General features: G+C 44.1%; 1 protein-coding gene across 4 annotated transcripts in view; it reads right to left on the minus strand.

Moving 5' to 3' along the window:
* The window catches only part of XPO6 (exportin 6), a 128,170-nt gene that overhangs the window by 2,547 nt on the left and 101,754 nt on the right, over positions 1–23,869 (minus strand). For all 4 annotated transcript variants that reach the window (XM_023747230.1, XM_023747231.1, XM_023747229.1 and 1 more), the window contains 9 exons: positions 19,234–19,378; positions 16,608–16,754; positions 15,553–15,742; positions 6,723–6,878; positions 5,559–5,673; positions 5,217–5,388; positions 3,324–3,485; positions 946–1,044; positions 592–822 (listed from right to left, as the gene is read on the minus strand). In XM_023747230.1, coding sequence (XP_023602998.1) covers positions 592–822; positions 946–1,044; positions 3,324–3,485; positions 5,217–5,388; positions 5,559–5,673; positions 6,723–6,878; positions 15,553–15,742; positions 16,608–16,754; positions 19,234–19,378 — 1,417 coding nt within the window. The remainder of the gene's footprint in view (positions 1–591; positions 823–945; positions 1,045–3,323; positions 3,486–5,216; positions 5,389–5,558; positions 5,674–6,722; positions 6,879–15,552; positions 15,743–16,607; positions 16,755–19,233; positions 19,379–23,869) is intronic.

Below are 23,869 nucleotides of genomic sequence, written 5' to 3' on the forward strand. Positions count from 1 at the left end.
GAAAGTGAGTGCTCAGAAAAAGGCCCAGGACAGGAAACGCTGGGCACCAGGTGAGGACAGCACACCAGACCTTCCCCAGGCAAGAGGGTGAGCAAGAGGGGAGGGGATGGGTTTTGTTGTCAGTGAGGCGCCTCCCAGGACCTGGTAGCAGGTCAGGCCATGCAGAGCCAGGCGGGGTGGTCTGGGAAGAGCCGGGGTCCCATCTCTAAGCTGGGGGCCCGCCCAGGAAGCAGCTGCGGAACGCCCATCTTCCCGCCTATCTGCAAGTTCGGCCGCAGTGACTCTCAGCCCACGAGGAAACAGCAGCTGGTCAGCGGTGTGCTCGACGGGGACAGTAAGTACCAAGAAGCCGAGACAGAGCAGCGGGGCTGCCAGGGCCAACGCTGGGCCCAGTGGCGGATGAGATGAAAACACAGTGCTGCTGCAGCCAACACTGGGGAAAGCACGTACCCCTCCACCCAGGCACAGCGCCGCGTCATCAGGAATGGCACGTGCTGCCTCGGAGCCATAAGGGTACAAACCACACAGGAAGGCAGCCTGCCCCTCACTGAGCCCACACCACCCTCCCTTCAGCCTGGCCTCTCTCCTCACCCGATCCATCTTGAAATTCCGCCCCAGCACATTTTTCTGGTTGGCATCCACGCCATCACAGCCGGTCAGGAACTCGGGGAGGAAGGCTGCAAAGAAGCCGTCAAAGTCCACAGAGGCCATGTTGTAAATGGCGATGCCGATCTCCTCCTGCAGAAGGTCGTGGGACTTGTGGACCAGGACCTGCAGCAGCACGTTCACAAACTGAAACAGCATGGTGGTCCGGAAGATCTTCTGCAGACAGAGCCCAGAGTGAGTGCTGGCCGCAAGCAGGCTCAGGGCCTCTGGGCCTCTCCAGGTCCCCGACCAGGGCCCAGCGCCTTTGATGAGGAACCTTTCGGAGAAATGGGCACTTACCTTGTGGTACAGCTTCTGCTTGGTGTTGAGTGTCTCCAAGTAGAAGAGGTTTTGTTTAAATAGGTGGATGTCAGGCTGGAGAAAGGACTGTCCAAAAGCCTGCCCAAGAAATAAGACCACCATTCTACAAGCAGCATTAAACTCCACCAGGCCAGGCCCTCTGGGCACCCTCCCCCACGCTGGAGTGGCTCCTCCTGCCGATGCAGGGTAGGGACCTACTATCTCCAGTCTTCCAGCCTGTCTGGTCAGATCTCAGGAATGTCCCCACATAGTCTTATCTCTTAAGTCCTTCCCACTGGGCCTGACTTCTTTTGGTCTCATTCTACACCTTTGACAGCTTGTTTGGAGGTTCTACCAGGGGAGTGCAGCTACTCGTATACCCCTGACCGAAGACCGGTTCTCTCCTCTGGGGGGAAGGTCGCCCTCTTTGACCGAGCACGCAGCTTCGGGAGGGACGCATATGGGATCGGTGAGGGAGGAGGGGACACCCGCCTAGCCAGCCAGGTCAGCCGAATCAACCCTGGCAATCAATGGGGTGACAGATGTCACAGCCAGATCGCCCTCACATCCTCATCCTACATCTTTTGTAATGAACCTCTGGACTCCTCCAGGAAGACTTATCTTTGAAGCAAGAAGCTAAAAACTAAGACAAATCGCTCAGCCTCCCCTCAAGCCAACCACTCAAACACCCTTAAGCCCTCTCCCTGGCATCCCAGGTCTTATAAACCAAAAATCCTTAGAGGCTCGTCACAACCAGCTGCCTCTGCCTTGGAATTAAGCAATAGCAAATTTTTAAACTGCTTTGCAATTTCTGAGCTGTAAAAGTTAGAACACCCCGCCCCCCATAAAAAAACAAAAAACAAAACAAAACAAAAAACCTCACAAAGAGCCTTGTGCCAATGAAGACTGGGAAGAGTGGGGCAGGCCAACGAAAGGCAGACCAGTCATGTGCAGGACACCTCCTAGAATAAGCCAGGGACAGCCTTGTCATTCTGACCCCCGGCTCCTAAGCTACAAGAAGGGTCTTGTAACTCCTGCTGCAGTGATCTCTATGATGCCCACTGGTTTCCACTCACTTATTTTTCAAGTCAGGTTTACTGAAGTCTAACACAGAGTAAATCCCTCCCCTCCCCCGCCGCACCGAGGGTCACCATTATATAATTCTGACCACACCATCCAGTGTCTAACCACCATCACAATGGAGATACAGACACCTCCAGCTCCTTAAAGTTCCCTCTGGCCTCAGGCAACCACTGCTTGTTTCCTGTCCCTCGAGGCCTGCCTCTTCCAGAACATATTAGAATGCGATCATGCCAAGCATCAAGCATGTCAAACTCACAGCTGGCCCACTGGCCGCGAGTTTGACATGCTTGAATTGTAGACAGTCTTCTGAATCCAGCTTCTTCACCTACCATAATGTATCAATGTATTTACATTGCCGTTTGTATAATAATATGTTCCTTTTTTATTTTTATTTTTTGGTTAATCCTCACCTGAGGATATTTCTCCATTAATTTTTAGAAGTGGAAACTGTTTTCCAACGTGGGTTTTACCAATACTGTCTACCAAAGAAGACTTAAAAAGCGAGGACAGAGGTTAAGAGGAAGGCAGAGGGGACAAACAGTACTCCACACCGAAGCCTGTGGGGGGTGCTGGCGATGGAAGTTCAGCAAAGTGATTGCAGGAAGCCCAGGGATAGGCATGTGCTTTTCCAGAGAGACCCCCACACAAGGAGTTCTGGTGCATGTGTGCTGGTGGGAGGCTGAAGGGTGAGGAAAAGCAAGCACTGAAAAAACAAAAAAGAAAACCTTCCACTTCAATCTAGACTCTGAACACAAATTGTATGTATGCAACTGAGTGCAGAGCAAGGAGAGCACCTGACAGCCGGCCACCCTGGCAAGGGGAGGCCACCGTCTTCACAGCAGGTGTGGTCCGCCCCTGACAGCTCGCTCTCTAGGCTGTAACAGTCACACTTGATCTGAGAGGGGGCACAGAGGCACAGGGCAGGGCCTCTCCCAGTTCTGTTCTGGCCAGAATTCTCTCTACAGATGCAGACCATGGGCCCCTCCTCCAGAGACTCTTATTCAGTCGGCTGCCAGTGAAGGAGAGCCCTGTGGTGCTGATGCCATGTCATCCCACTCGGCACAGGGAGAGACTGGGGTTCCGAGAAATGAATGAAGTGCACAGCACTAAGAGGCAGAGCTGAGCTCAGACCGCACTACAGGCTTCAGAGGCGGTACGTGTCGCAGTGGCCACGTTAGGGAGTGGGGCTGAGTGTCAGAGAAGCCAAGGGACAGGCAGCAATGAACCCAGGTGTCCCGAACGAGGCCTGTCTGTTCTTGGGCCACAGGGCAACCTCAGCAGCTCTTCCACGTTACCTGCATGATGGCACTGAACTGAGGCTCATTCTCCATCTGCTCCTCGGCAGCCCCCCTCTGGACACTGGCCAGGACAGTGGACTTGAAGAAGTACCTCCAGTTGTGATGGAGTATCCGGAAAAGGAGCTCAAACAGCTCAGCCTTCACGTCAGGGGAGGGGCGCTGCAGAGACACACAGAGACCCTCAAACCTTCTTCTCCTGCGGCTCAGGAGCTACTCACAGCCCAGGTCCAGAGCAACAAAGAGGTCTCAGAGATCCTGGCAACAGCAAGCTGTCAGCTTCCCACCCACACCCCTGTCCTATCAAGGCCCCCGAGTCAGCAGGTCAAACCAGGAGTACTTCGGCAGAGACAGGGCCGCCTGAGACACAATGCCTGGGTCGGTGCCAAGGGGCCCTGTTCTGATGGACACACTCAGCTTTTCAAGCTCAGAAAAGGCTACTAAATGGAAGAACAACTAGGAAAATGGCTTTTCTATTCAGAAAGCAGCTATCTCACCTGTCATAGAGTCTTGGTAGTTGTTCCTTTTCCCAGGATAAACAACGCTATCCAACTAACCTGCTGATCTTATACAACTGCAGAAGCTAAAGACAAGTAAGAAACCTTAAAGCAGATCTACCCTCCATAGAAAATGGGCTCAAGGGGCACTTAGGAGCCACAGAAAGCAGCAGCAGAGGGCCTGGGGGAGGCAAAACCTCCAGGGGAGGGGGAGCAGCTTGCAGGGCTGACTGCTCTCTGGGCCTGTCTCCTCTTTCATTGGCAGCTGGGATTCTGGAATGAGGAGAGGAGAGGGAGGCGGGCTCAGCAATATTTTCTAATTTGAACAAAAATCTCCAAGTCACTAGAGAGCATGACAGGTCACATTATTCCAGATGGGTCTGGAGAATTCAAAATGATAACGTCCAGATAGATTTAATTCAGCTGATTAAGATGAAATTGAGACAGAAGGCATGAGCTTCTGTGGCAGGAATCCTTACAGGGCCCACGTGTGTTTAATGATGCAAAGCAAGTGGACTCACTTAAGCCTTAATATGGGCAGTTAAAAAGGTTAGCTCTTATTTACGTAACTATTACATAAAATTTAGTTAATCTACTTATTCTGGATCTTGTCATGCTGTGTCTGTCTGTTTTCCAGGAAGAACAGAGAGCTTTGCTATAACAAGGAAAGCTTTGGATCATTCTGAAAACTTGCCTTGTATCCTTCAGATCATGAATGCTCTTGATAGGAAAAGTACATCCTATACAGTGGGGCCTTGACTTACAAGTGTCCCGACTAACAAGTTTTTTGAGATACTAGCTGTCTCTCGGCTGATTTTTTGCATTGAGTTGATAGAGTAATTTGAGTTAACGAGCTCCTTAACAAGCTCGGTCTCGGAACGAATTAAACTCGTAAGTCAAGGCCCCACTGTATAATAAAAGGCTAATATGCAAATTGACCAAACAGCAAAACGACCGGTCGCTATGATGCGCATTGACCACCAGGGGGCAGACGCTCACCACAGGAGTTTCCCCCTGGTGGTCAGTGCGCTCCCACAGGGGGAACACTGCTCAGCCAGAAGCCGGGCTCACAGGATGGCGAGCGCAGTGGCAGTGGTGGGAATTTCATGCACTGGGCCTCTAGTTCGTTATAATGTTTGCTGTAGGAAACTATATATTCACCTAAAGTTATAAACTCTTTGCCAGGGAGGCTGATCTTTACCAACCAACCTTGCTTACACTAGACTAGTTCTAATGAACTCAGCCAATATAAAAATACTGTACCAAGCTAAAGGCATTCTTTCTTGGAAAAAATTATTTTACAAAAATAAAATAAAATAACTAACAAATTAACTTTAAAACACAATGCATTTTCCTTACTTCCCCAATTGGACAGGACAAGCCCAGCCGCTTATACCTCAGCGATGATGGGATACACCTGCTCCATGCTCAGGGAGATGATGCTAGGAAGGAAGGGCTTGAACACCTGGCCAGGTTCCTGCACCACCACCTGCAGGATCTTCAGGAACTTCTCGACCACCCGGCAGCCAGTGCTGCCTTCGTGGAGGATGCTCTCGGCTAATTGTTCTCTGCAGACAAAAGAAACCACACAGTAGCCAAGGAATGTTTCTCTGGGACCAGCATGAAACCAACACTGTGGCAAGTGAAGAAGAGGAGCAGAAAAGTCCCACACTTCGTAGCTGGGCCCCACCACTTCTCCTTGAAATTTGAAAAGCGTGGACAACAGGTGTGTGGTTACCTGGTAAACATATTGAGGAAAGTCTGTATGATCTGTTCAGTGAAAGGCACACCCATCTGTACTCTAAGGCCTCGAAACAAAGTGAGGAAAAAGCTCAGCATCTCATCAGTCACATCTAAACAAAGGACAAAGCAAATGATCAGAGGCCTGCACACAGGGATAAACGGAAGCCCCTGGCTTGACAGACTTCCTCTTGCAATCTGCTCTATCATCTCTCTAAGGCTTCCTGCTGAAGAAATTTCCCCAACACCATCAGAGCCGGTGACGGAAAGTGGGAAATGATTAGGGACATGCTGAGAAAACAGCTCTGGTGCAGTGAGCCTCTGCTGATAGGAGGCTCTAGATAGGAAACGGAGCCTCCCTCGCCGCTCTGCCCCAGCCAAGTTCAGAGTTTCCACTGCAGATGAAGTGTTTTGCACACACACTGATGGAACTATTCAATCTGGTCGACACCAAAGTGCTTTAGCTGTTTCCCTCTATGACCAATAATCCCTGCAGTGGGGGTTAAGTCAGGGGTTAAGTGACTAAAAGTGGACAATGAAGGTGTATTCGGATTGCGTGGCCCTGGTCCATTAAATGCATTAATGTCAGAAAACATTGTTTCCATTTAATGTAGTTTCACTTCCAGATCTAAACAACCATCTTGTATAGTATGTTTCAGCTCCAGCCACACAAACTCTGCTTAAAGAGGCAAGCAGTGAATTTTTGCTGACTCAGAAACCCCCAATATCTCCTAAGACTGACAAGACTACCACTGTAAATGCTCTCACATACCTGCACAGAGCTAGACAGAGCCCGTAGTGACAGCAGCAGAGCGGGGTGCAGGGCACCACCTCAAACCCACCTTGCCATATTGTAAGTAAATAGCATTTGTAGAAAAAAGTTCTCTTTCCTCTCCTGTATAATGCCCCGGTACTCTCAGCCATTTAGGTTCCACACTGGAAGAAGGCAAAGCCTTCAAAATAAAAACGAGGCAAGTAACTCAGTGCCACCTGACACAGGTGCAAGGCCCATGAGAAGGTTCCCTGGGGCCTGAGCCCCAGACCCCCACATAAACCTCACTGCCCTCTGCCTTCAGTGTCAAGGCCTCTACTGCTGACTGGGGGTGCTCTACAGAGCTAAGCAGGGACTTGGACCCTTGTGCGGCCTGCGGCCAGCTCCTACCTGACTGGTGAATATAAGCTGGAAAGAGGGCCAGGGAGACCTGCACGGATTCCTGCAGTGACTGGTAGCAGATCTGTCGGGACTTGGTGGATTCCCCGGAGACACTCTCCACGATGTCTTCTAAGACACTAAGTGTCTGGTGGATAATCACTTTGGCTGCAAATCAAGATTAAGTTGCATGTTATGACTTGTCTAAGGATCAAGAGTAAGAGGAAACACAAGGGAAGGAGAGGAAATCTGCAAGGGTATTTAGAGGACAGTGACACAGACATCTTGATTTCCTCTCTCTCCGGCTCCTCCCCCCTCCTTTTCTTCCTTTCCCCCTTTTTTTTTTTCCTTCTTACTGTCAGAACTCCAGGTGCCTGCTCAGTTTTTCCCTCTATTCTGCTTCTACCCACCAGAAACAAGTCCACAGAGAAGAAAAGATCAAATGTAGCCTCAGGTTAGGCGCCTTAGACTTAAGCCTCTAAAATGGTGAATAAACTGGTGAGAAAACCAGTGTCACAGATAATTACCACAGGCAAGAATGGACACATGCAGATCAAACACTCTCCTTCAACTCCAAATCTGACCCTCGCCTGGTAATCCACACAGCACCTGCCATGCACATCATGAAATAAAGGAACCTCACTTTACAAGGTGCTGGGAAGCCCTGAAGGGGGACCTTTCACACATGCACCACTAGTTGCAGCCTACATAACCAGCAGAAAGAAGGTAAGAATTATTTTGACACGGGAGGTCATTTTTCACTTAGGAATTTCATCTGCTTTCAAGAGAAAAAGACTCCCTCCCTGCCCCAGCAATAATGCACTAACCCCCACTTGCACCAAATGAGAAACTGCTACAACCTCAAACTCTTGTTCTCCTACAATGAATTTCAGTTCAAAACAACCCTCCCCAGTTTCCTCCTAAAAGCTGTCCTACCCTTTGTCTCTTCGAACTTGCCTGTAGCTTGCTACATTTTTCTTGTTCCATATTGCAATTCCATGCTATTCCCTAATAAACTTGTTTTTCTGATAAAATAGCTGGCTGTTTATTTTTGAGATGACATTATAAGGTACCAGAAGTGGGATCCAAAGGAGACAAACCCCTGAGGAACTAACAACCCCTGGAACTGTGGGAGGCATCCGCTTGAGCCTTTTGTGCTCTCCACTTCCATGAACTGTCTTTTTCCTTTTGGGGAAGTAAATCTGTAAGATGCCAAGCTCCCCCCTTTGGTTAAGCTCTCTGACTCTGTCTGGGACCTATTTAAAGGTTTCATACTACCCTGGCCGGTGTGGGTCAGGAGTTAAGAGTGTCAGCCTAGACACTGAAGGGTCACGGGTTTGATTCCAGGTCAAGGGCACATACCACAGTTGCAGGTTCGATCCCGGTTGCATGCGGGAGGCAACCAATCAATGGAAAAAATATCATCAGATAAGAATTAACCAAAGTAACAGTAATAAAGGACCTATCCTTTCTGTTTTTATAAAGACATTGCCCTTTCTGGTGAGTACTCTTTCTGTTTGGAATTACAATGGCCATTTACTAATTGTTTTGAATTAGTCCACCTTAAGGGGCACTCTTAAAAGAGAGAATTCCAAACCTCTCAGAGACAATGAATGAATCCTTTGGTTGGTATGCAGAAGCTTTAAAGGGACAAAGTAACCCCAAAAACAGTTTTAAAAAGGATCCTTACAGCATACATATTTTTTTTAATCTTTAATATAAAACTTTGGCTATCTGAACAAGTAACCTTAACTTAGTCCATCTGCCAGAAACACAATTTGGATCCAAATATTCTTTTGAGTTTTATGCCTGAGACATGGCTAATATTTTAAAATCAGTTTGTGTCTACCTGTATTTTGTGTGTGTGTGTGTGTGTGTATGTAATATTTTTCTATCTCTGAATGATATTACCAAAACTTATTTGTAATCTATTTAATGAGCTTTAAAAGATTAAGCATTTATATAAATTAAGTATACTTTCAGAAATATATCAAAACTAACCCAAATGAATTTCAGGGAATATGTTTGACGTTAATGTTAGTTCCAGGTTGTTGGTTTAATTAAAGCAGGTATGTCTTTCAAATTATTTACTTTCATTTTACCTAGATTTACTGAAAAATCAAGTAAGTTCATATTATCTGTCACAAAATTTGTCAGCAAGGAAAATAAGATATTGGTTAGCTGGTTTAATGTCCAATCCAAGCATAATTGTTAAAAACAAGTAATTTAAATAAATGCAAATAAGGTCAAAATCAAGTAACAGATATTCATTAAATATCTAAATCATTTCCAATTCGATAAACATTAAATGCTAAAAATAAGTTTAATCACTTTTGGCATTTTAATTTTACCCAAAAAAAGTTTATTATGAGAAAAAATATACTTCCAAAAATTTTGACATGTATTTATAACTTTGTTAATTTATTACTGGATGCTAATATATGAAAAACAGTCACAATTGCCTGCTTTCTACTTTTCACTGAAAAGCAAAGATTCTAATAGTTTAAAAAGTTGGAAGAGCTAAAAATACAAATGAACCAAAGAGCGAATGTTAACACTTGAGCACTAAGCACTAATTCTGCACAAACGATGAGCATCGATGCTGAGAGAATGCAGACAAAGCAGCAGGCAGCCCTTTGGAAGAGAGGCAGCCATGCAACTCCCATGAGAGCTTTCTCCTACTCCAGAAAGAATACTGCAACTTCCTGGTTTTCAAACTGTGGTGAGATTATTGCTGAGTGATGATTAACATTTAGTTAAATAGAAAATATACATAGTATCTACATTTGCCAATATTGACAAATGTATAATACATATCTTTAATTCTATCTATAATTTACAGATTATAGATTGATTATCTATATATAAATAAGAGAATAATTTTATAAAATGCAAAATGGGGTGCATGCATGGCATATACTGAAAATAAAGACATGTCCATTTATTGAACTTATTTGTTACTTATGGGCCATAATATACACTGTATTTCTTGCTATGAAATGACCCCACATGTTTGAAAGCCACTGCGCTTATACCACAGTGAACTGAGCAAACCAAAGTGTCTGCAGCGGCTGAAAAGGCCAATACACGAACAAGCACCCTTTCTGTCCTGTCACACACAGTGCTAACTCAAGGCCAGGCTATAATCGCTCTTTGATAGGCTCATACTCTGTTGCCTTGTCTTTTTAGATTTGTAGCCAGGCAGTAATCTTTATTTAAAAGAACTTCCCCATTTCTTATAATTACTTGCACGGCCGGAAATTCTGGTGGTGGCTTCCAAGATATTTATAGGTCTGCCATAACTTTAGTTGTTGTCCCATCTTTGAAATCTTTATTCTCCCTACTCAACACGGAGCAATACTCTTCAGCAGTAATGTTGGGATCCTACTGCCCCTGACTGTTCTAATCATTCCCAGTCTCACAAAGACATGAATGAATCGCATACTATAATCCCAAAAAGCACGTGGCTGATTTTAACTATATTATGTAGTTTACATTCACTTAAATGTAACTCGAGGCAATTATGCTATCCTCTAAGAGTAAGCCTGCAATTATTCTGTAACAACTGCCTTGCATCATTTCTTTTCTAAATATGTCTTTATTGGTTTTTAGAGAGAGAGGAAGGGAGAGAGGTAGGAAGATAGAAACATCAATGAGAGAAACTTCATCGATGGCTGCCTCACATGCACCCTTACTGGGGATCAAGCCCAAAACCCGGGCGTTTGCCCTGACAGGGAATCAAATCATGACTCCTTCCTGGTTCATAGGTCAATGCTCAACCACTGAGCCACAACGGTGGGGATCATTTCTGTTTTCGATAAGCTTTATAAGTGTTTAAAATTGAGGTCAATTTGAACCAAAAAATTGAAATTATCAGGGAAAAAAACGTGTTTTTTTTTAAATAAAACTAGAAAATAATAAAGATGAAAGAAAATGACTGTATATGAAAAAATAGGATGTGTATTTTCAATGAAAGAAGGTATGAGGAATGGAGATACAGTTTTTGGTAAGAGGGGAAGAAAAAGTAATTTTGTCCTGAAGTAAAATGAATGTTCCAAAATAAGAAAGAAAAAAGATAAGACATAACCTAATTGGATATAAAAAATTACAGAAAGTTTATGGATAAGAAATCTTGAGAAAGGAACTGTATGTGGTGACTGGAGATTGAAATTCCAACAAGCTACTACAGTTTGCTTGTCCCGTTTGCAATTGTCTGCTATTCCCAAATAAACCCATGTTGCTGGTACGATAATTGGCTATTTTACTTTTGAGGGTGACAACATCTACTGCTGATGTGTTCAGAAATAAAATGCTTAAATAATGGGCCTGTGACCATAGGTATAATTATTATTATGCTGTATTACAGTATATGTCGTTGATAACATATACTTCTAACAATACCCTAAGGCAGGGGTCCTCAAACTTTTAAAACAGGGGGCCAGTTCACTGTCCCTCAGACCGTTGGAGGGCCGGACTATAGTTTAAAAAAAAAAACTATGAACAAATTCCTATGCACACTGCACATATCTTATTTTGAAGTAAAAAAACAAAACGGGAACAAATACAATATTTGTATTTGCATGTGGCCCGCGGGCCGTAGTTTGAGGACCCCTGCCCTAAGGTGTGAGCTCACTGGATGACTGCATACAGCGCATGGGGAAACAGCCAGTGGCCAGCAAACAGCAGCTCAGAAGAAAGAGAGAGGGCCAGAGGACCCTGGATATGAACAGCAGATAATCACTAGATGGCTACACATGCAGGCAGGATCCTCGTCCGTACACTGAGGACAGCCAACAGCTCCCCTCTGCAGGGTTGCTGGGACGATCAGAGACAAGGTTCAGGATAATCCTGGCAACATGTCTGGTATATCAGAAGGCCCAGGGGAGAAACTCTGTCATCATCCCCCAGCACTGATGGGGAGCTCATCCCCTAGACACTGCTTCCTCAAGAAGCCCACTCGGCTCAGCCAAAGCTCGGCAGCCTCCACCCTGGCACAGCTCCGGGCTAAATTGCCAGAGCCGCCCTGCACCTGGCCGTGCTCTCTGGATCGCCCTGCCCCCCGAACTCACCAGCTGCTGGGGACTGAAGAGGCTTCCAGGGAAGGGTACACAGAAAGAGTCCATGCTCTGGAGGTTGATGAAATCGGGTTTGACTCATGACTCCTAGATTCTGAGTCTCGGTTTCCTCATCTGAAGATGGGGACAGATACTACCTCCCTCACAGGACTGAGCATGACAGAAGATAATGACCTGGCCCAGTAAAGGCAGTTGGAAAGCAAACAAAAGGCACACCCATAGCACTGATCAAGTAGCCACTCATTCATAACCACTACAGCACAGGGACTTTACCAAGCCAGGAAACTGCCCCTGGGACACACATTTCCCCAAGAATACATAAGGAAAAGGAAAGCTGTTTAGGAGAAAAGGCCGAGTCAAGAAACCCAAATCTGATTCTCTGATGTGTAAAGATATTGAAGTAAGAACCAAGATTTATTCCCAAAAATGTGCAAGTAAAAAACTGAAAGCATCATTAAATATATTGTAATAGAATAGGTATGTAACTTGTGGAACTTCATAGGCTATGATATTATAAAGCGATTAAAAACAATCCTTTCTAGAAGAGAGGGCAATGTGTTAAAGAGCAAAGGTCTGGGGCCACGCAGACCCATCTGACTTCTGCCCCCCAACTCCTTCTCTTTGACCCTGAGTAACCTACACTTGCCATGTGGGGCAAGGGGGCACCTTTACAGCGGATTGGCAGGCAGTGCCTGAAGCAAGCATGTCCAACTTGCTGCAGGCAGCATGTGGCCCACAAGGAATATTTTTGCGGCCCAGCCAATATAACGGTATGTAAGAAACGTTTTAATAAAAATTTCGTAACTTAATTTTTACAATATCCTGTTATACATAATTATTAATAACGAACTACAACGTTCACTAATGACTGATTACTATAATCATGTTGCATTCATTTCCCTTACGCGCCTTATGGGCAGGCGCACCATTTCTCTCCACTAATACTTGCAGCGAATATTTTAGCAGCCAACTGCCACATCATTAGTCTTGGACTGACTTGTTTGGTGTGCGCAACAGGAAATATTTTGCTTTCGGAGAACAAGAAAAATAGGATTATTTGTGTTACGCTTATTAATTTGTGCATTTTATTAAAATGTTCTATTAGTTTATGTTAACGATGACTCATTTATTTCAGCCCTTTGTATTTAGCATGTCTCTATCGAAACAAACCTATGTTTCTATGAAAATCAAAGCTTCTGGGTTTTTTTGCGGCCCACGTAAACTTAAACCTTGTTTTTTTGGCCTGTGTTAGCCTTTGAGTTTAACATGCTTGGCCTGAAGCAATGCAATAGGAAGTACGTATCACCACAGTATTTCTGCCAAAAATTGCTGGAAGCAATCATAACAAGATTATAGCATATTTCACCAAAACAACAGGCCTGGACTCTTCAAACATGTCAATGTCATGAAAAAGAAAAAACAGGAATGCTTTTCTATATTAAAATAGACTAAAGAGGTGTGGAAACCAAATACAACACATGATCCTTGGTTGGATCCTGGATTTTTAAAAAGCAACACAGGATATTTTGGTAATGACTAGGGAAAATGTGTACACATCTATAATATAGATGACATTATTATAACAATGTTACACAGCTTGGTTGTGTTATGGTGTTTTGGTTATATATGAGGATATCTTGTTCTCAAAAATAAAGTTTAAATATTCAGGAATAAAGTGCCAATGTCTGCAACTTACTGTAAACGGCTCAGTTAAAAAAGAAAAGGTATGTGTGAGTGGAGAAGAACACAGATGTGGCAAAGTATTAACAATCGGTGAATCCTGATGAAAGATACACAATTGTTCATTTTCTTATTTTTTCAACTGTCCTGTAGGTTAGAAAAATTTTCAAAGTATAAAGTTGAGTTAGAAAAACCTTTCCAGGCCTTCATTTGGTCACTTGGAGAATGAGGATAATAAGCTATATACCCACAGGACTATAGGGAAGATTAAATGAAATAATGTATATGAAGTTCTCAGCCCACACCTGGCACACAGTACACACTCCACAAATGCTAACTATGTTTTTAATTATGCTCATTGTGGAAATCATTAAACCTATTCAGCAAATATTTCCAGCACATGGTGGCATCACACTTTCCACCCACTATGTGAACCATGGCCATACGTCCTGGCCAACAAAATGAGTGGAAATAAGTGTCACTTCTAAGCAAGAGCCCTTCCCAGTATAACCACAAACTGAAATGGACCCTTCATAAGCCTGGGTTCTAGAATGAGCAGAACCTTCCCAAACCCTGACCCACGCTGGACATGTGGAATTAACATGAAACAAGTGCTTTCCTGCAGTAAGCCACTAAGCTTTGGGGATTATTTCTCACACATAGCATAACCTAGCCTATGCTGACTGATGTAGGATGTAAGATAAAGTAAGAAAGAAGACCATTAAACTTGATAAAGCACCTTTCTATAGTAGCTGTATGTTACCCCTGAGCAAGTATACTCAACCTTCCCATATCTTAAGTTTCCTCATGGATAAAATCAGGATAATTCACACTACCTAACTCATAAGGCTGATATGAGAATTAAATGAACGTAAAACACTCAGGATCAGACAAATACCAGACGCTGACAGCCGACGCTGGCACAGCCGAGATTTGCTGATGGAAGATCGCTAAGGCAGGCAAGCCCTTATGCAGTGTGCCCTCAGTAATCAGCCATTCATCCAACAAGCTATTTAAAATGGTTACTTTGTAAAGTACTAAAACTGGTGAGATTTAAGAGTTTTTCTTTTCTACTTTACACTCTTCTAATATTTCTTTTTATTTTCTTTATTGATTAAGGTATTACATATGTGTCCTTATCCCCCCACTGTCCCCCTACTACCCTAATATTTTTGAACAATGAACATATGTTAGTGTTCCTAATTATAAAAGTAATGTTTTTTAAACGATGAGTGTTTATCATTTCTAACATTTCACATAGCATTTTTGTTAACATTCTATAAATAATGTTGCCCAATAATGTCCCATTGTTTTCTTATTGTGAAAACAGACTGCATTTTTAAGTTAGTATTTCAGGAAGACTTTTCAGAGAAATCTGATACCTTCTACTGAAACTATTGAGTTCTCTTGATTCATATTTTTCTGCCTCTTTAATATAAACAATCAACTAAAAGTGCCATTTGTGAAGATACCAAGCTCTTTCAAAGCCTCTGAAATATTTATTTGGAGAAAGGTTAACGACAGTTTCAAGTAATTCTTAAACTCTTTCCCCCAGTGTGTATAGGTGAATTGCCCTGCTTGCTTATGCAACTATCTGAAATGGATCAATATACTGCAGGATTTTTTTTTAGCCACAGCCCTTCAATAAACATTTTCCTTATTTTTTACATTTTAAGCAAGAGAAGGGGCCCAGCTGGTGTGGCTCAGTGGTTGAACATGGACCTATGAACCAGGAGGTCATGGTTCAATTCCCCATCATGGGTTGCCAGCTCGATCCCCAGTAGGGGGCATGCAGGAGGCAGCCAATCAATGATTCTCTCTCATCATTGATGTTTCTATCTCTCTCTCCCTCTCCCTTCCTCTCTGAAATCAATAAAAAACTTTTTTTCTTTTTCTTAAAGAAAGAGAAGGGGCACCCTGCATTCAGAAAACAGGTCCAGTTGATGTGTTCACTGAATTCACAGGTCAGAGGGTTATACCCCAAGTCTGACTCAGGAGCCTCAGGTGCAAATCCCATCTGCCACAAAGGAAGGACAATGCCTGCCCTACCGATCTCCCTGGGATGTCCCTGCCCAGGGGCCACTTACTATCATCCAGGGGCATCTTCCTCTGAGAGGCGACAGCACTGGGTTTCAGGTTGCGATAGTCCCGGGAGAGTGCGAAGATGAGGTTGGCATGGTTGACGGAGCGCATGGGCCACTGCTGCTCACTCTCTGAGAGGTTTGCGCATGGAAGCAGCAGGATGTTGGAGAGGGCTCGGCACACCAACACCTGAGCCTGGAAGAGACCCCAAAGGCATCCATGATGAGTTCAAGAACAACAGTCTTTAGCACCCACTACACACACTGAGCTCAGGCTCCAGGCTCCTTTCTTATAACCTGTACCTGGGGCTTTGGTCCAACTGTGAGGGAACCCTGGGAGGAAAAGAAAGTGAAGCAGTAATACCAATTTTGGATCTAGCACAGCCGAGGGCCAGCCAGTCTCAATAATTACTGTGGTCCTGGAAGCATCACGGACCAGACCCTGGATCTCACCAGTCTCTCTGCTGCTGGCCTCTGACACCCTCAGCAGCGCTACTCGGAGCAGGCTATTACTAGTAAGAGGGTGCTGGTCTGAAGCAATTCATTCATATCCAGGTGCCCTTACCTAACTGCTGTGACCCCCCTCTGACTCCAGCCTTGTTTGTTTGTTTCTACACGTCTAACCTGAGCTTCCTAGGACTTTAAGAGAATATACTTATCTGAGGCATCTCAACCCTCAGAAAACAAACATGTAACAATAAAAACAGACTGTTTAAACCAAAAGAATGCAAAGGCTCTCACAACACCAGCTAAATCACTAGCTCTCAAAGCAGCATAAGCCTCATCTCAATAAATAAGTTAAAAAAAAAAAAAAAGCAGCACCAGCTCTGTCCCTAGGAGGCACTTTTTTATGTCTGGATCCACACACTGACTGCCATGATGGCGAGGACGTGACAAGAGAGCAGTGAGGCTGCGTCCGTGCCGCACGTGTAAGAAAGCCGTCTGTGGTGGCCTGGCCTGTAAGCTCCGGGTGCAGAAAGAATGGCCAGACTCTTCTTCCCCAGCCTCCCTGAGGCTGAGCCGCACCACTCCAGTGACTCCAGGGTAACCCTGGGCCTCACCTTGTCAACAAGTCGCTGAGCAGAGGCATCGGTGATTCTGTTGAACACTTTCTGCACTGAGGGGATGCTGATCAGAAAGATGGGCCTCACAGTGGTGGCCAGTGAAACCAGCAGGTGGCACGCAGATAGCAGCAGCTTGTCTTGGACCTGAAGAGGGAAGAGGACATGGCAGCTCACTGTATCCCCGGAGATTGTATTAGAAGAACCTTGATGAGGCAGCCACAAGCTAAATATAGTTCTTGGCTGCCAAATTGTACCACATCGGCCCTATCTCAAAGGAGCTTTCCTATGCTGATGCCCATCACAAAGGCATCTTCTTGCCCCAGCTGGTTTGGCTCAGTGGATAGAGTGTCCGCCTGCAGACTGAAGGGTCCAGGTTCGATTCTGGTCAAGGGCACATGCCCAGGTTGTGGGCTCAATCCCCAGTAGGGGGCGTGCAAGAGACAGCTGATCAATGATTCTCTTTCATCATTGATGTTTCTATCTCTCTTTCCCTCTTCCTTCCTCTCTGAAAATCAATAAAAATAGATTTTTTTAAAAAGAAGAAATTCCAATAACATTCTTTTTTAAAAAAAAAGGCATCTTCTTTACCATGTCCACAGCTCCTGCCTTCCAGCTAGGATCATAGTCACCAGCATCTTTGAACTCAGGGAACCATTTGTTCACTATCAACTCTTAAATCTCATGGCAAGCTCCTTGGCATTTCATTAAAATAACTGCAGACTATTCATCTCACTCCTCTTGCTCCAACCAAGCCAAGATCTCTCTCCACCCCCACCTTAGCACTCCATCTATCATGCCAGGCTCTCCTACTTTCTTTACCTCAACATGCCAATCAAAAACTTGATTCAAGTACCATAATGGTACTTTTCAAATTAAAAAAAAGGAAAACTTTTTGTAGAAAAGACCTAATGCTGATAAGGCTAGGGTGGAAACCGCACACAAAAGAGTCAAGGACACATAGAATGTTTAGGAAATAAACCTATATAATGAAAGGGTAATATGCAAATTGACCCCAATGGCGGAACGACTGGTCGCTATGATGCACACTGACCACCAGGGGGCAGACGCTCAATGCAGGAGCTGCCTCCTGGTGGTCAGTGCACTTCCACAGGGGGAACGCCACTCAGCCAGAAACTGGCTCATGGCTGGCCAGCACAGCAGTGGTGGCAGGAACCTCTCCTGCCTCCGCAGCAGTGCTAAGGATGTCTGACTAATGGCTTAGGCCCAGGCCTAAGCCGTTAGTCGGACATTCCCCAAGAGCCCCGGACTGCCAGAGGGATGTCTGACTGCCAGCTTAGGCCCAATCCCCAGGGGAGCGGGCCTAAGCCAGCAGGTGGACATCCCCCAACGGTTCCAGAATGCGAGAGGGCGCAGGCCAGGCTGAGGGACCGGATTTTCGTGCACTGGGCCTCTAGTATTACTATAATTTCCTAGAAGCACAAAACCTTTAACACGATAATCCCACTTATTCTAAGGAAATTATCTAAAAAATAAAGTTACATTCATAAATACACACTTTTCAGAAGTATCTGTAATGGCTTTTTCCAAATGACGGCTATCAGCCCTAGCTGGTTTGGCTCAGTGGATAGAGCATCAGCCTGCAGACTGAAGGGTCCCAGGTTCAATTCCGGTCAAGGGCACATGCCAGGGTTACAGGCTCAATCCCCAATAGGGGGCATGCAGGAGGCAGCCAATCAATGATTCTCTTTCATCATTGATGTTTCTATCTCTTTCTCCCCTCTCCCTTCCTCTCTGAAATCAATAAAAAAATAAATAAAAATAAAAAAATAACTAAAAAAAATGGCAGCTGTCAAACGTTCAGCAATGGCTATTATGAAACATACCCTGTGTGGGGTATTTTTTATAAATTACAATTACAAACAATAAAAACTTAGGGAAAATAATACATTATCCTATTAATAGTGGTACAGAATGCTATATATGACTAAAACCATAAAAAAAAAAACTAAAAAAAAAAACAAGCATGTATACCCTCAAATAATGCAACCTGGTCTTTGGAGGACAACTTAATAGAACCTATCAAAGTTTACATGGATATAACCTTCAACCCAGCAATTCCACTTGCAGCAACAAATCCTACAAGGATATAATTTTCATCAATAAGGAAATTATAATCTATCCCCACTACAAAACACGGGGCAGTGTGAAAAGCTGAAGCTGCTTTATACATGCAAAAGTCTCCGAAGCATACTATTAAGAAAAACCAGCTGTATCTCCAGCTAAATACAGACTTTCACTTGTGTATGTAAAAAGAAACATCTCTGAAGGATACACAACCATGGACAGTGCTTACTGGGGAAAGGGAAATGTTTTGGAGGAAGAGATTAAAGAGTACCATCACATTTCAATCTATAAATTTGAACCATATTTTACTTTTTCACAATTAGTACGTGTTCATGTGGGACTTAGAGAACTAAAAATATAGTTATATTTGCATTAAGTGGTTTACAACTAAAAAGGAACATGAAATGGCATGTAGTTATATTTCAGTGATAAGAATGACGAGTCTACTGCTCTGTAATATTTTGATTGGGTAATAAATGGGTACATGGACAAGACAGACTCAGGTAGATAACAGGTGTAGCCTTCGCTGTTTCCAGACCTTGGTGCTGATCAGAGGTGTGACTGCATCCATGGTGGTGGAGATGAGTGTGACAAACTGCTGGGTGTTCTGCCGATGTGCTTCACTGCAATACTGTGCTAACCAGTGAGAGTACGCCTGCAGGGCGGCCAGGGACTGGGCATGCCTGCAAAAAGGAGAGAAGGTGCGATTTTAAAGGTTAAAGTCAAGTATATTAGCATTAAGTATTTCCATAGGAAGTAAAAATTCCATCCACTGCATTTACTGTTTCAGGATCTGTCCAACCGCATGGAAATCATTTACTTGTTGATATCAAACCTAAAAATTAAAACTCATCATCTAAATCTTGCCATCAATGCCCAGAATACAAAAGGCAGTTAGTGAATGTCTATCAGATCTTATTGAATCTTTCTGTGACACATGTGAGCATCCCTGAGAGAATGATAAATAAAAAACAGAACCAAAGAACTTAAGTGATAATGTGCTGACTTTGGGAACTAGTAAAAATGTAACATCCATAGCTACAGACCAGGCTACAGACAACTACCATGTATTAGAGCTTTGTAAGTAAGCTTGACCTAAGATTCTCCATCAGATCATATGTTCTATCTGGCCATGGGACAACTCAAATTCTGATTTTTCCAATTCTATCTTTCTTTTCCTGTTCATTAGCTGGCATTCTTCTGTAAAAAAGAGCTTTCCCTCCCCATCTTTTTTTTATATATATATATTTTTTATTGATTTCAGAGAGGAAGGAAGAGGGAGAGATAGAAACATCCATGATGAAAGAGAATCATTGATTGGCTGCCTCCTGCAAGTCCCCCACTGGGGATCCAGCCCACAACCCAGGCCTGTGCCCTTGACTGGAATTGAACCTGGGACCTTTCAGTTCGCAGGCTGATGCTCCATCCACTGAGCCAAACCGGCTTGGGCCCCATCTTTTCTTTAAATCACTGTAGATGCATGGATTCTTATATTCAAGGTTATAATCTATTATCATCTTATTCTTTCTTGATGATCAAATTACCAAGTCCAGCTGGGAGAATCCTTTCAAGCTAATCCCTGTTTCCCTTTCCTATGTTCCTGACATTCACTGAGCACTTCCCTCCTTACTGACTCAGTAAGATTTTCCAGGATCATCCTGCCCCAAACTCAAAACATTTCTCTGGTTCCTTTTAGTGGAGAATGTACCTTAGAAACCAAGAGCCTGGATACTAGGGGTAGAGTGCTACTGGGGGTTCATTGCCACTAGGATCTTTCAATGGACAGCACTAGGACAAAGGCATTTTAAAATCAAACTTAGCATCAACAATTACAGGGCAAATTGACCTCAACAACCTCCAGACAAGATACAAGAGGAAGGACACACCACCACCTATGTAGTATTCTTGCTAAAAACATTTGACCTCAATCTAATACTACCATGGAAAGACAACTGGACAAATCCAGATTTTTAAGATTTGCTTTAAAAAATAAATTTTAAGGGCTGAATCTCCAAAAGGTCTCTCCCTCTCTCCCTGCCTCTCTCCATTCCTCTTCCCTGCAACATGCACAATTGGGAAAAGTGTTCTAGATTATAAGAGACAAATTTAATTTGTGATTCATAATTAGTTAGGTTTTAAATAAAAATAAAAAAAGGAAAGGGCATTCCTGGGGAAATTTGAATATGAAATATATATACATATATATGTGTATGTATTCTCTCTTTCAAAAGTACTACATGATATTGCTGTATCCATGAGTTTTTGACTGTTGATAATCCTATATAATAAAAGGGTGATATGCAAATTGACCGTAACAGCAAACCGACCAGAACAACTGCTCGACCAGTCACTATGAGGCGCACTGACTACTGCTCGGTCCCTTTCCCCAGCCCAGGGGTCCTCAAACTATGGCCCGCGGGCCACATGCAAATACAAATATTGTATTTCTTCCCGTTTTGTTGTTTTACTTCAAAATAAGATATGTGCAGTGTGCATAGGAATTTGTTCATAGTTTTTTTTTTTAAATATATTTTATTGATTTTTCACAGAGAGGAAGAGAGAGGGATAGAGAGTTAGAAACATCGATGAGAGAGAAACATCGATCAGCTGCCTCTTGCACACCTCCTACTGGGGATGTGCCCGCAACCAAGGTACATGCCCTTGGCCGGAATCGACCAGGGACCTTTCAGTCCGCAGGCTGACGCTCTATCCACTGAGCCAAACCCGGTCAGGGCCATAGTTTTTTTTTTTTAAATTATAGTCCGGCCCTCCAACGGTCTGAGGGACAGTGAACTGGCCCCCTGTTTAAAAAGTCTGAGGACCCCTGCCCCAGCTGGCAGGCTCCCATCACCTGATGGCAAACGGGGAACCGGGGATGGGTGGCAGGGGACACGGGCGGTGCCAGGCCAAGGCCCCCACCCCGAGGGTCGCCCCACACACAGAGGGTGACCAACGGCGGGGGCAGGGCCAGCGAACAGGCGGGACGGCCAACTTCTTGATCCCTCCCCCGGCTGGCAGGCTCTGATCGCCTGGGGAACTGGGGGTGGGTGGTGGCTGGGAGCAGGGCCAGCTGCCAGCATCCAGAAGATGGCCCTGATCGCAGGCCAGGTCTAGGCACCGTACCTGCGCACAAATTTCGTGCGCCGGGCCTCTAGTAGTATTATGGTTATGTAAAAGAATGTCCTTGTTACTAGAGGATACATGCTAAAGGACTTCTTGGTGAAGTGACATATTGTCTGCAATTTATTTTCAAATAGATCACACAAAAAATGTATGTGAGCACATGTGTACACAGAGAGAGAAAGCACAAGTAACAAGGGCAAATGCGGCAAAACATTTATAATTGATGAGTCTAGCTTAAGAGTATAAGAGTTCATTTTATTTTCCTCCTGCAGGTACTAAGTACCTTAAAGTAAGAAAATACAAGTGTTGAGGCCTGGCCAGTGTGGGTCAATAGTTGAGAGTCGATCTATGAACCAGGTCACGGTTCGATTCCCGGTCAGGGCACATGCCTGGGTTGTGGGCTCAATCCCCAATAAGGGGGGAGGGTGCAGGAGGCAGCCAATCGATGATTCTCTCTTGTTATTGATGTATCTCTCTCTCTCTCCCTCTCCGTTCCTCTCTCTGAAATCAATAAAAACATATAACAAAACAAAAGAAGAGAAAATACAGGTATTGAGAATTTAAAATCCATAGTGACCAGGTAGTTATTTTGTATTTAGAACCCATTGATCCCTTTACTTAAGTTCTGAGCACCAAAAGTAAGGAGGAAGGACATCAGAGTCTGCCTTTTGAGTCTGAGAATTTCAGTCTATTTATCAGATTTGTAGAGCTCTTAGAGGCTGAAGGAAGGGACTTACAACTTCCTGAAATTGTCTAAAAGGTATTGTGTTTATGAAATTAGCGTCTTTCTCAGGAAAAACTTCACAGCTTTCTTTAAATTCTCAAAAAGGAAAGCAATATTTTTAAAAATGTAAACCACCATAGTAAAAAAGATTCTCTTTCTATCATTTACCTAATTTGCAGCTCAAGAATGTTCTAGAACAGGGGTTAGCAAACTTTTTCTGTAAAATCCAGTATAAATATTTTAGGCTTTGCAGGCCTTATACCCTGTTCACAACTATTCAATTCTGCCACTGAAGTAAAAAAGCAGCCACAGACAATATGTAAATGGATGGGCATGGCTGTGTGCCAATAAAACTACTTACAAAAGCTGGTAGTGGCCCGGATTTGGCATCAAGCCATCATTTGCCAGTCCCTGCTCCAGTCTAGAACAAGCCTTCAGGGCAGTGTGATCTCTGGGATATGGCCCATCTCTCGTTCCCACTCCTCTATCCCAATGATTTTCAACCGATATGCCAAAAGGATTTCTAAAACATGCAACACCTGACTATTTTTGTCAGGGGCACTGACCTCTTTTCCTTTAGATTGTCAAAAAAAAAAAAAAATGACAACAGCCATCTGGTGTGAATCAAAATTATACTTTTTTTTTGTCAGATCAGCAAAATTTTAGTAATTTTAGTAATGTTTATATGTGTCATGAGATGAAAAAGGTTGAAAATCGTTGCTCTATCACTTCTATGTGTCACTTTCCTAATGGCTTCCCACCATCTATAAAGTTTCTCATAGTGTGGTCCATGGATGTCCTGTTTCAAAATCACCCAAAGTCCTTGTGTAACATGCAGATACCTGAGCCTATGCTGTCTTCTGTCATCAGTCTCTGAAGGAATGTGTTCCCCAAGGAACTCTTTTGTACACTGGTTTCAGCTACTGTTCCACAGGAGATTAATGGCATTCAAGGTGTTTCCACTTTAGACCCAACATACCTATCAGCCTCATCTCCCACCACACAAACTGCTCACCACCTCCCGACTGTGTGACTCCCCAACACTGTGTTGGCTGTGCTGTTCTTTCCTCCTGAAATGCTTACTCCTAGCCTCTACTCCCAGCTCGTGTCTGCCGGATGAAGTCCTCTTACTCCAACCACCCCTGCCCCCATGTATACAATCAAACAACCTTTCTCTCTTCTAGGTTTGGAAGTGGGAGTTTCACTTCTTTTCATGGCAGCCACTACTGTTTCTTTTTATCTATAAAACTAGAGGCCCGATGCACAAAAATTTGTGCACTCGGGGTGGGGGGGGGGGTCCCTCAGCCCGGCCTGTGCCCTCTTGCAG

Source organism: Myotis lucifugus, unplaced genomic scaffold (genome assembly GCF_000147115.1).
Source record: "Myotis lucifugus unplaced genomic scaffold, Myoluc2.0 scaffold_817, whole genome shotgun sequence".
Lineage (NCBI taxonomy): Eukaryota > Metazoa > Chordata > Mammalia > Chiroptera > Vespertilionidae > Myotis > Myotis lucifugus.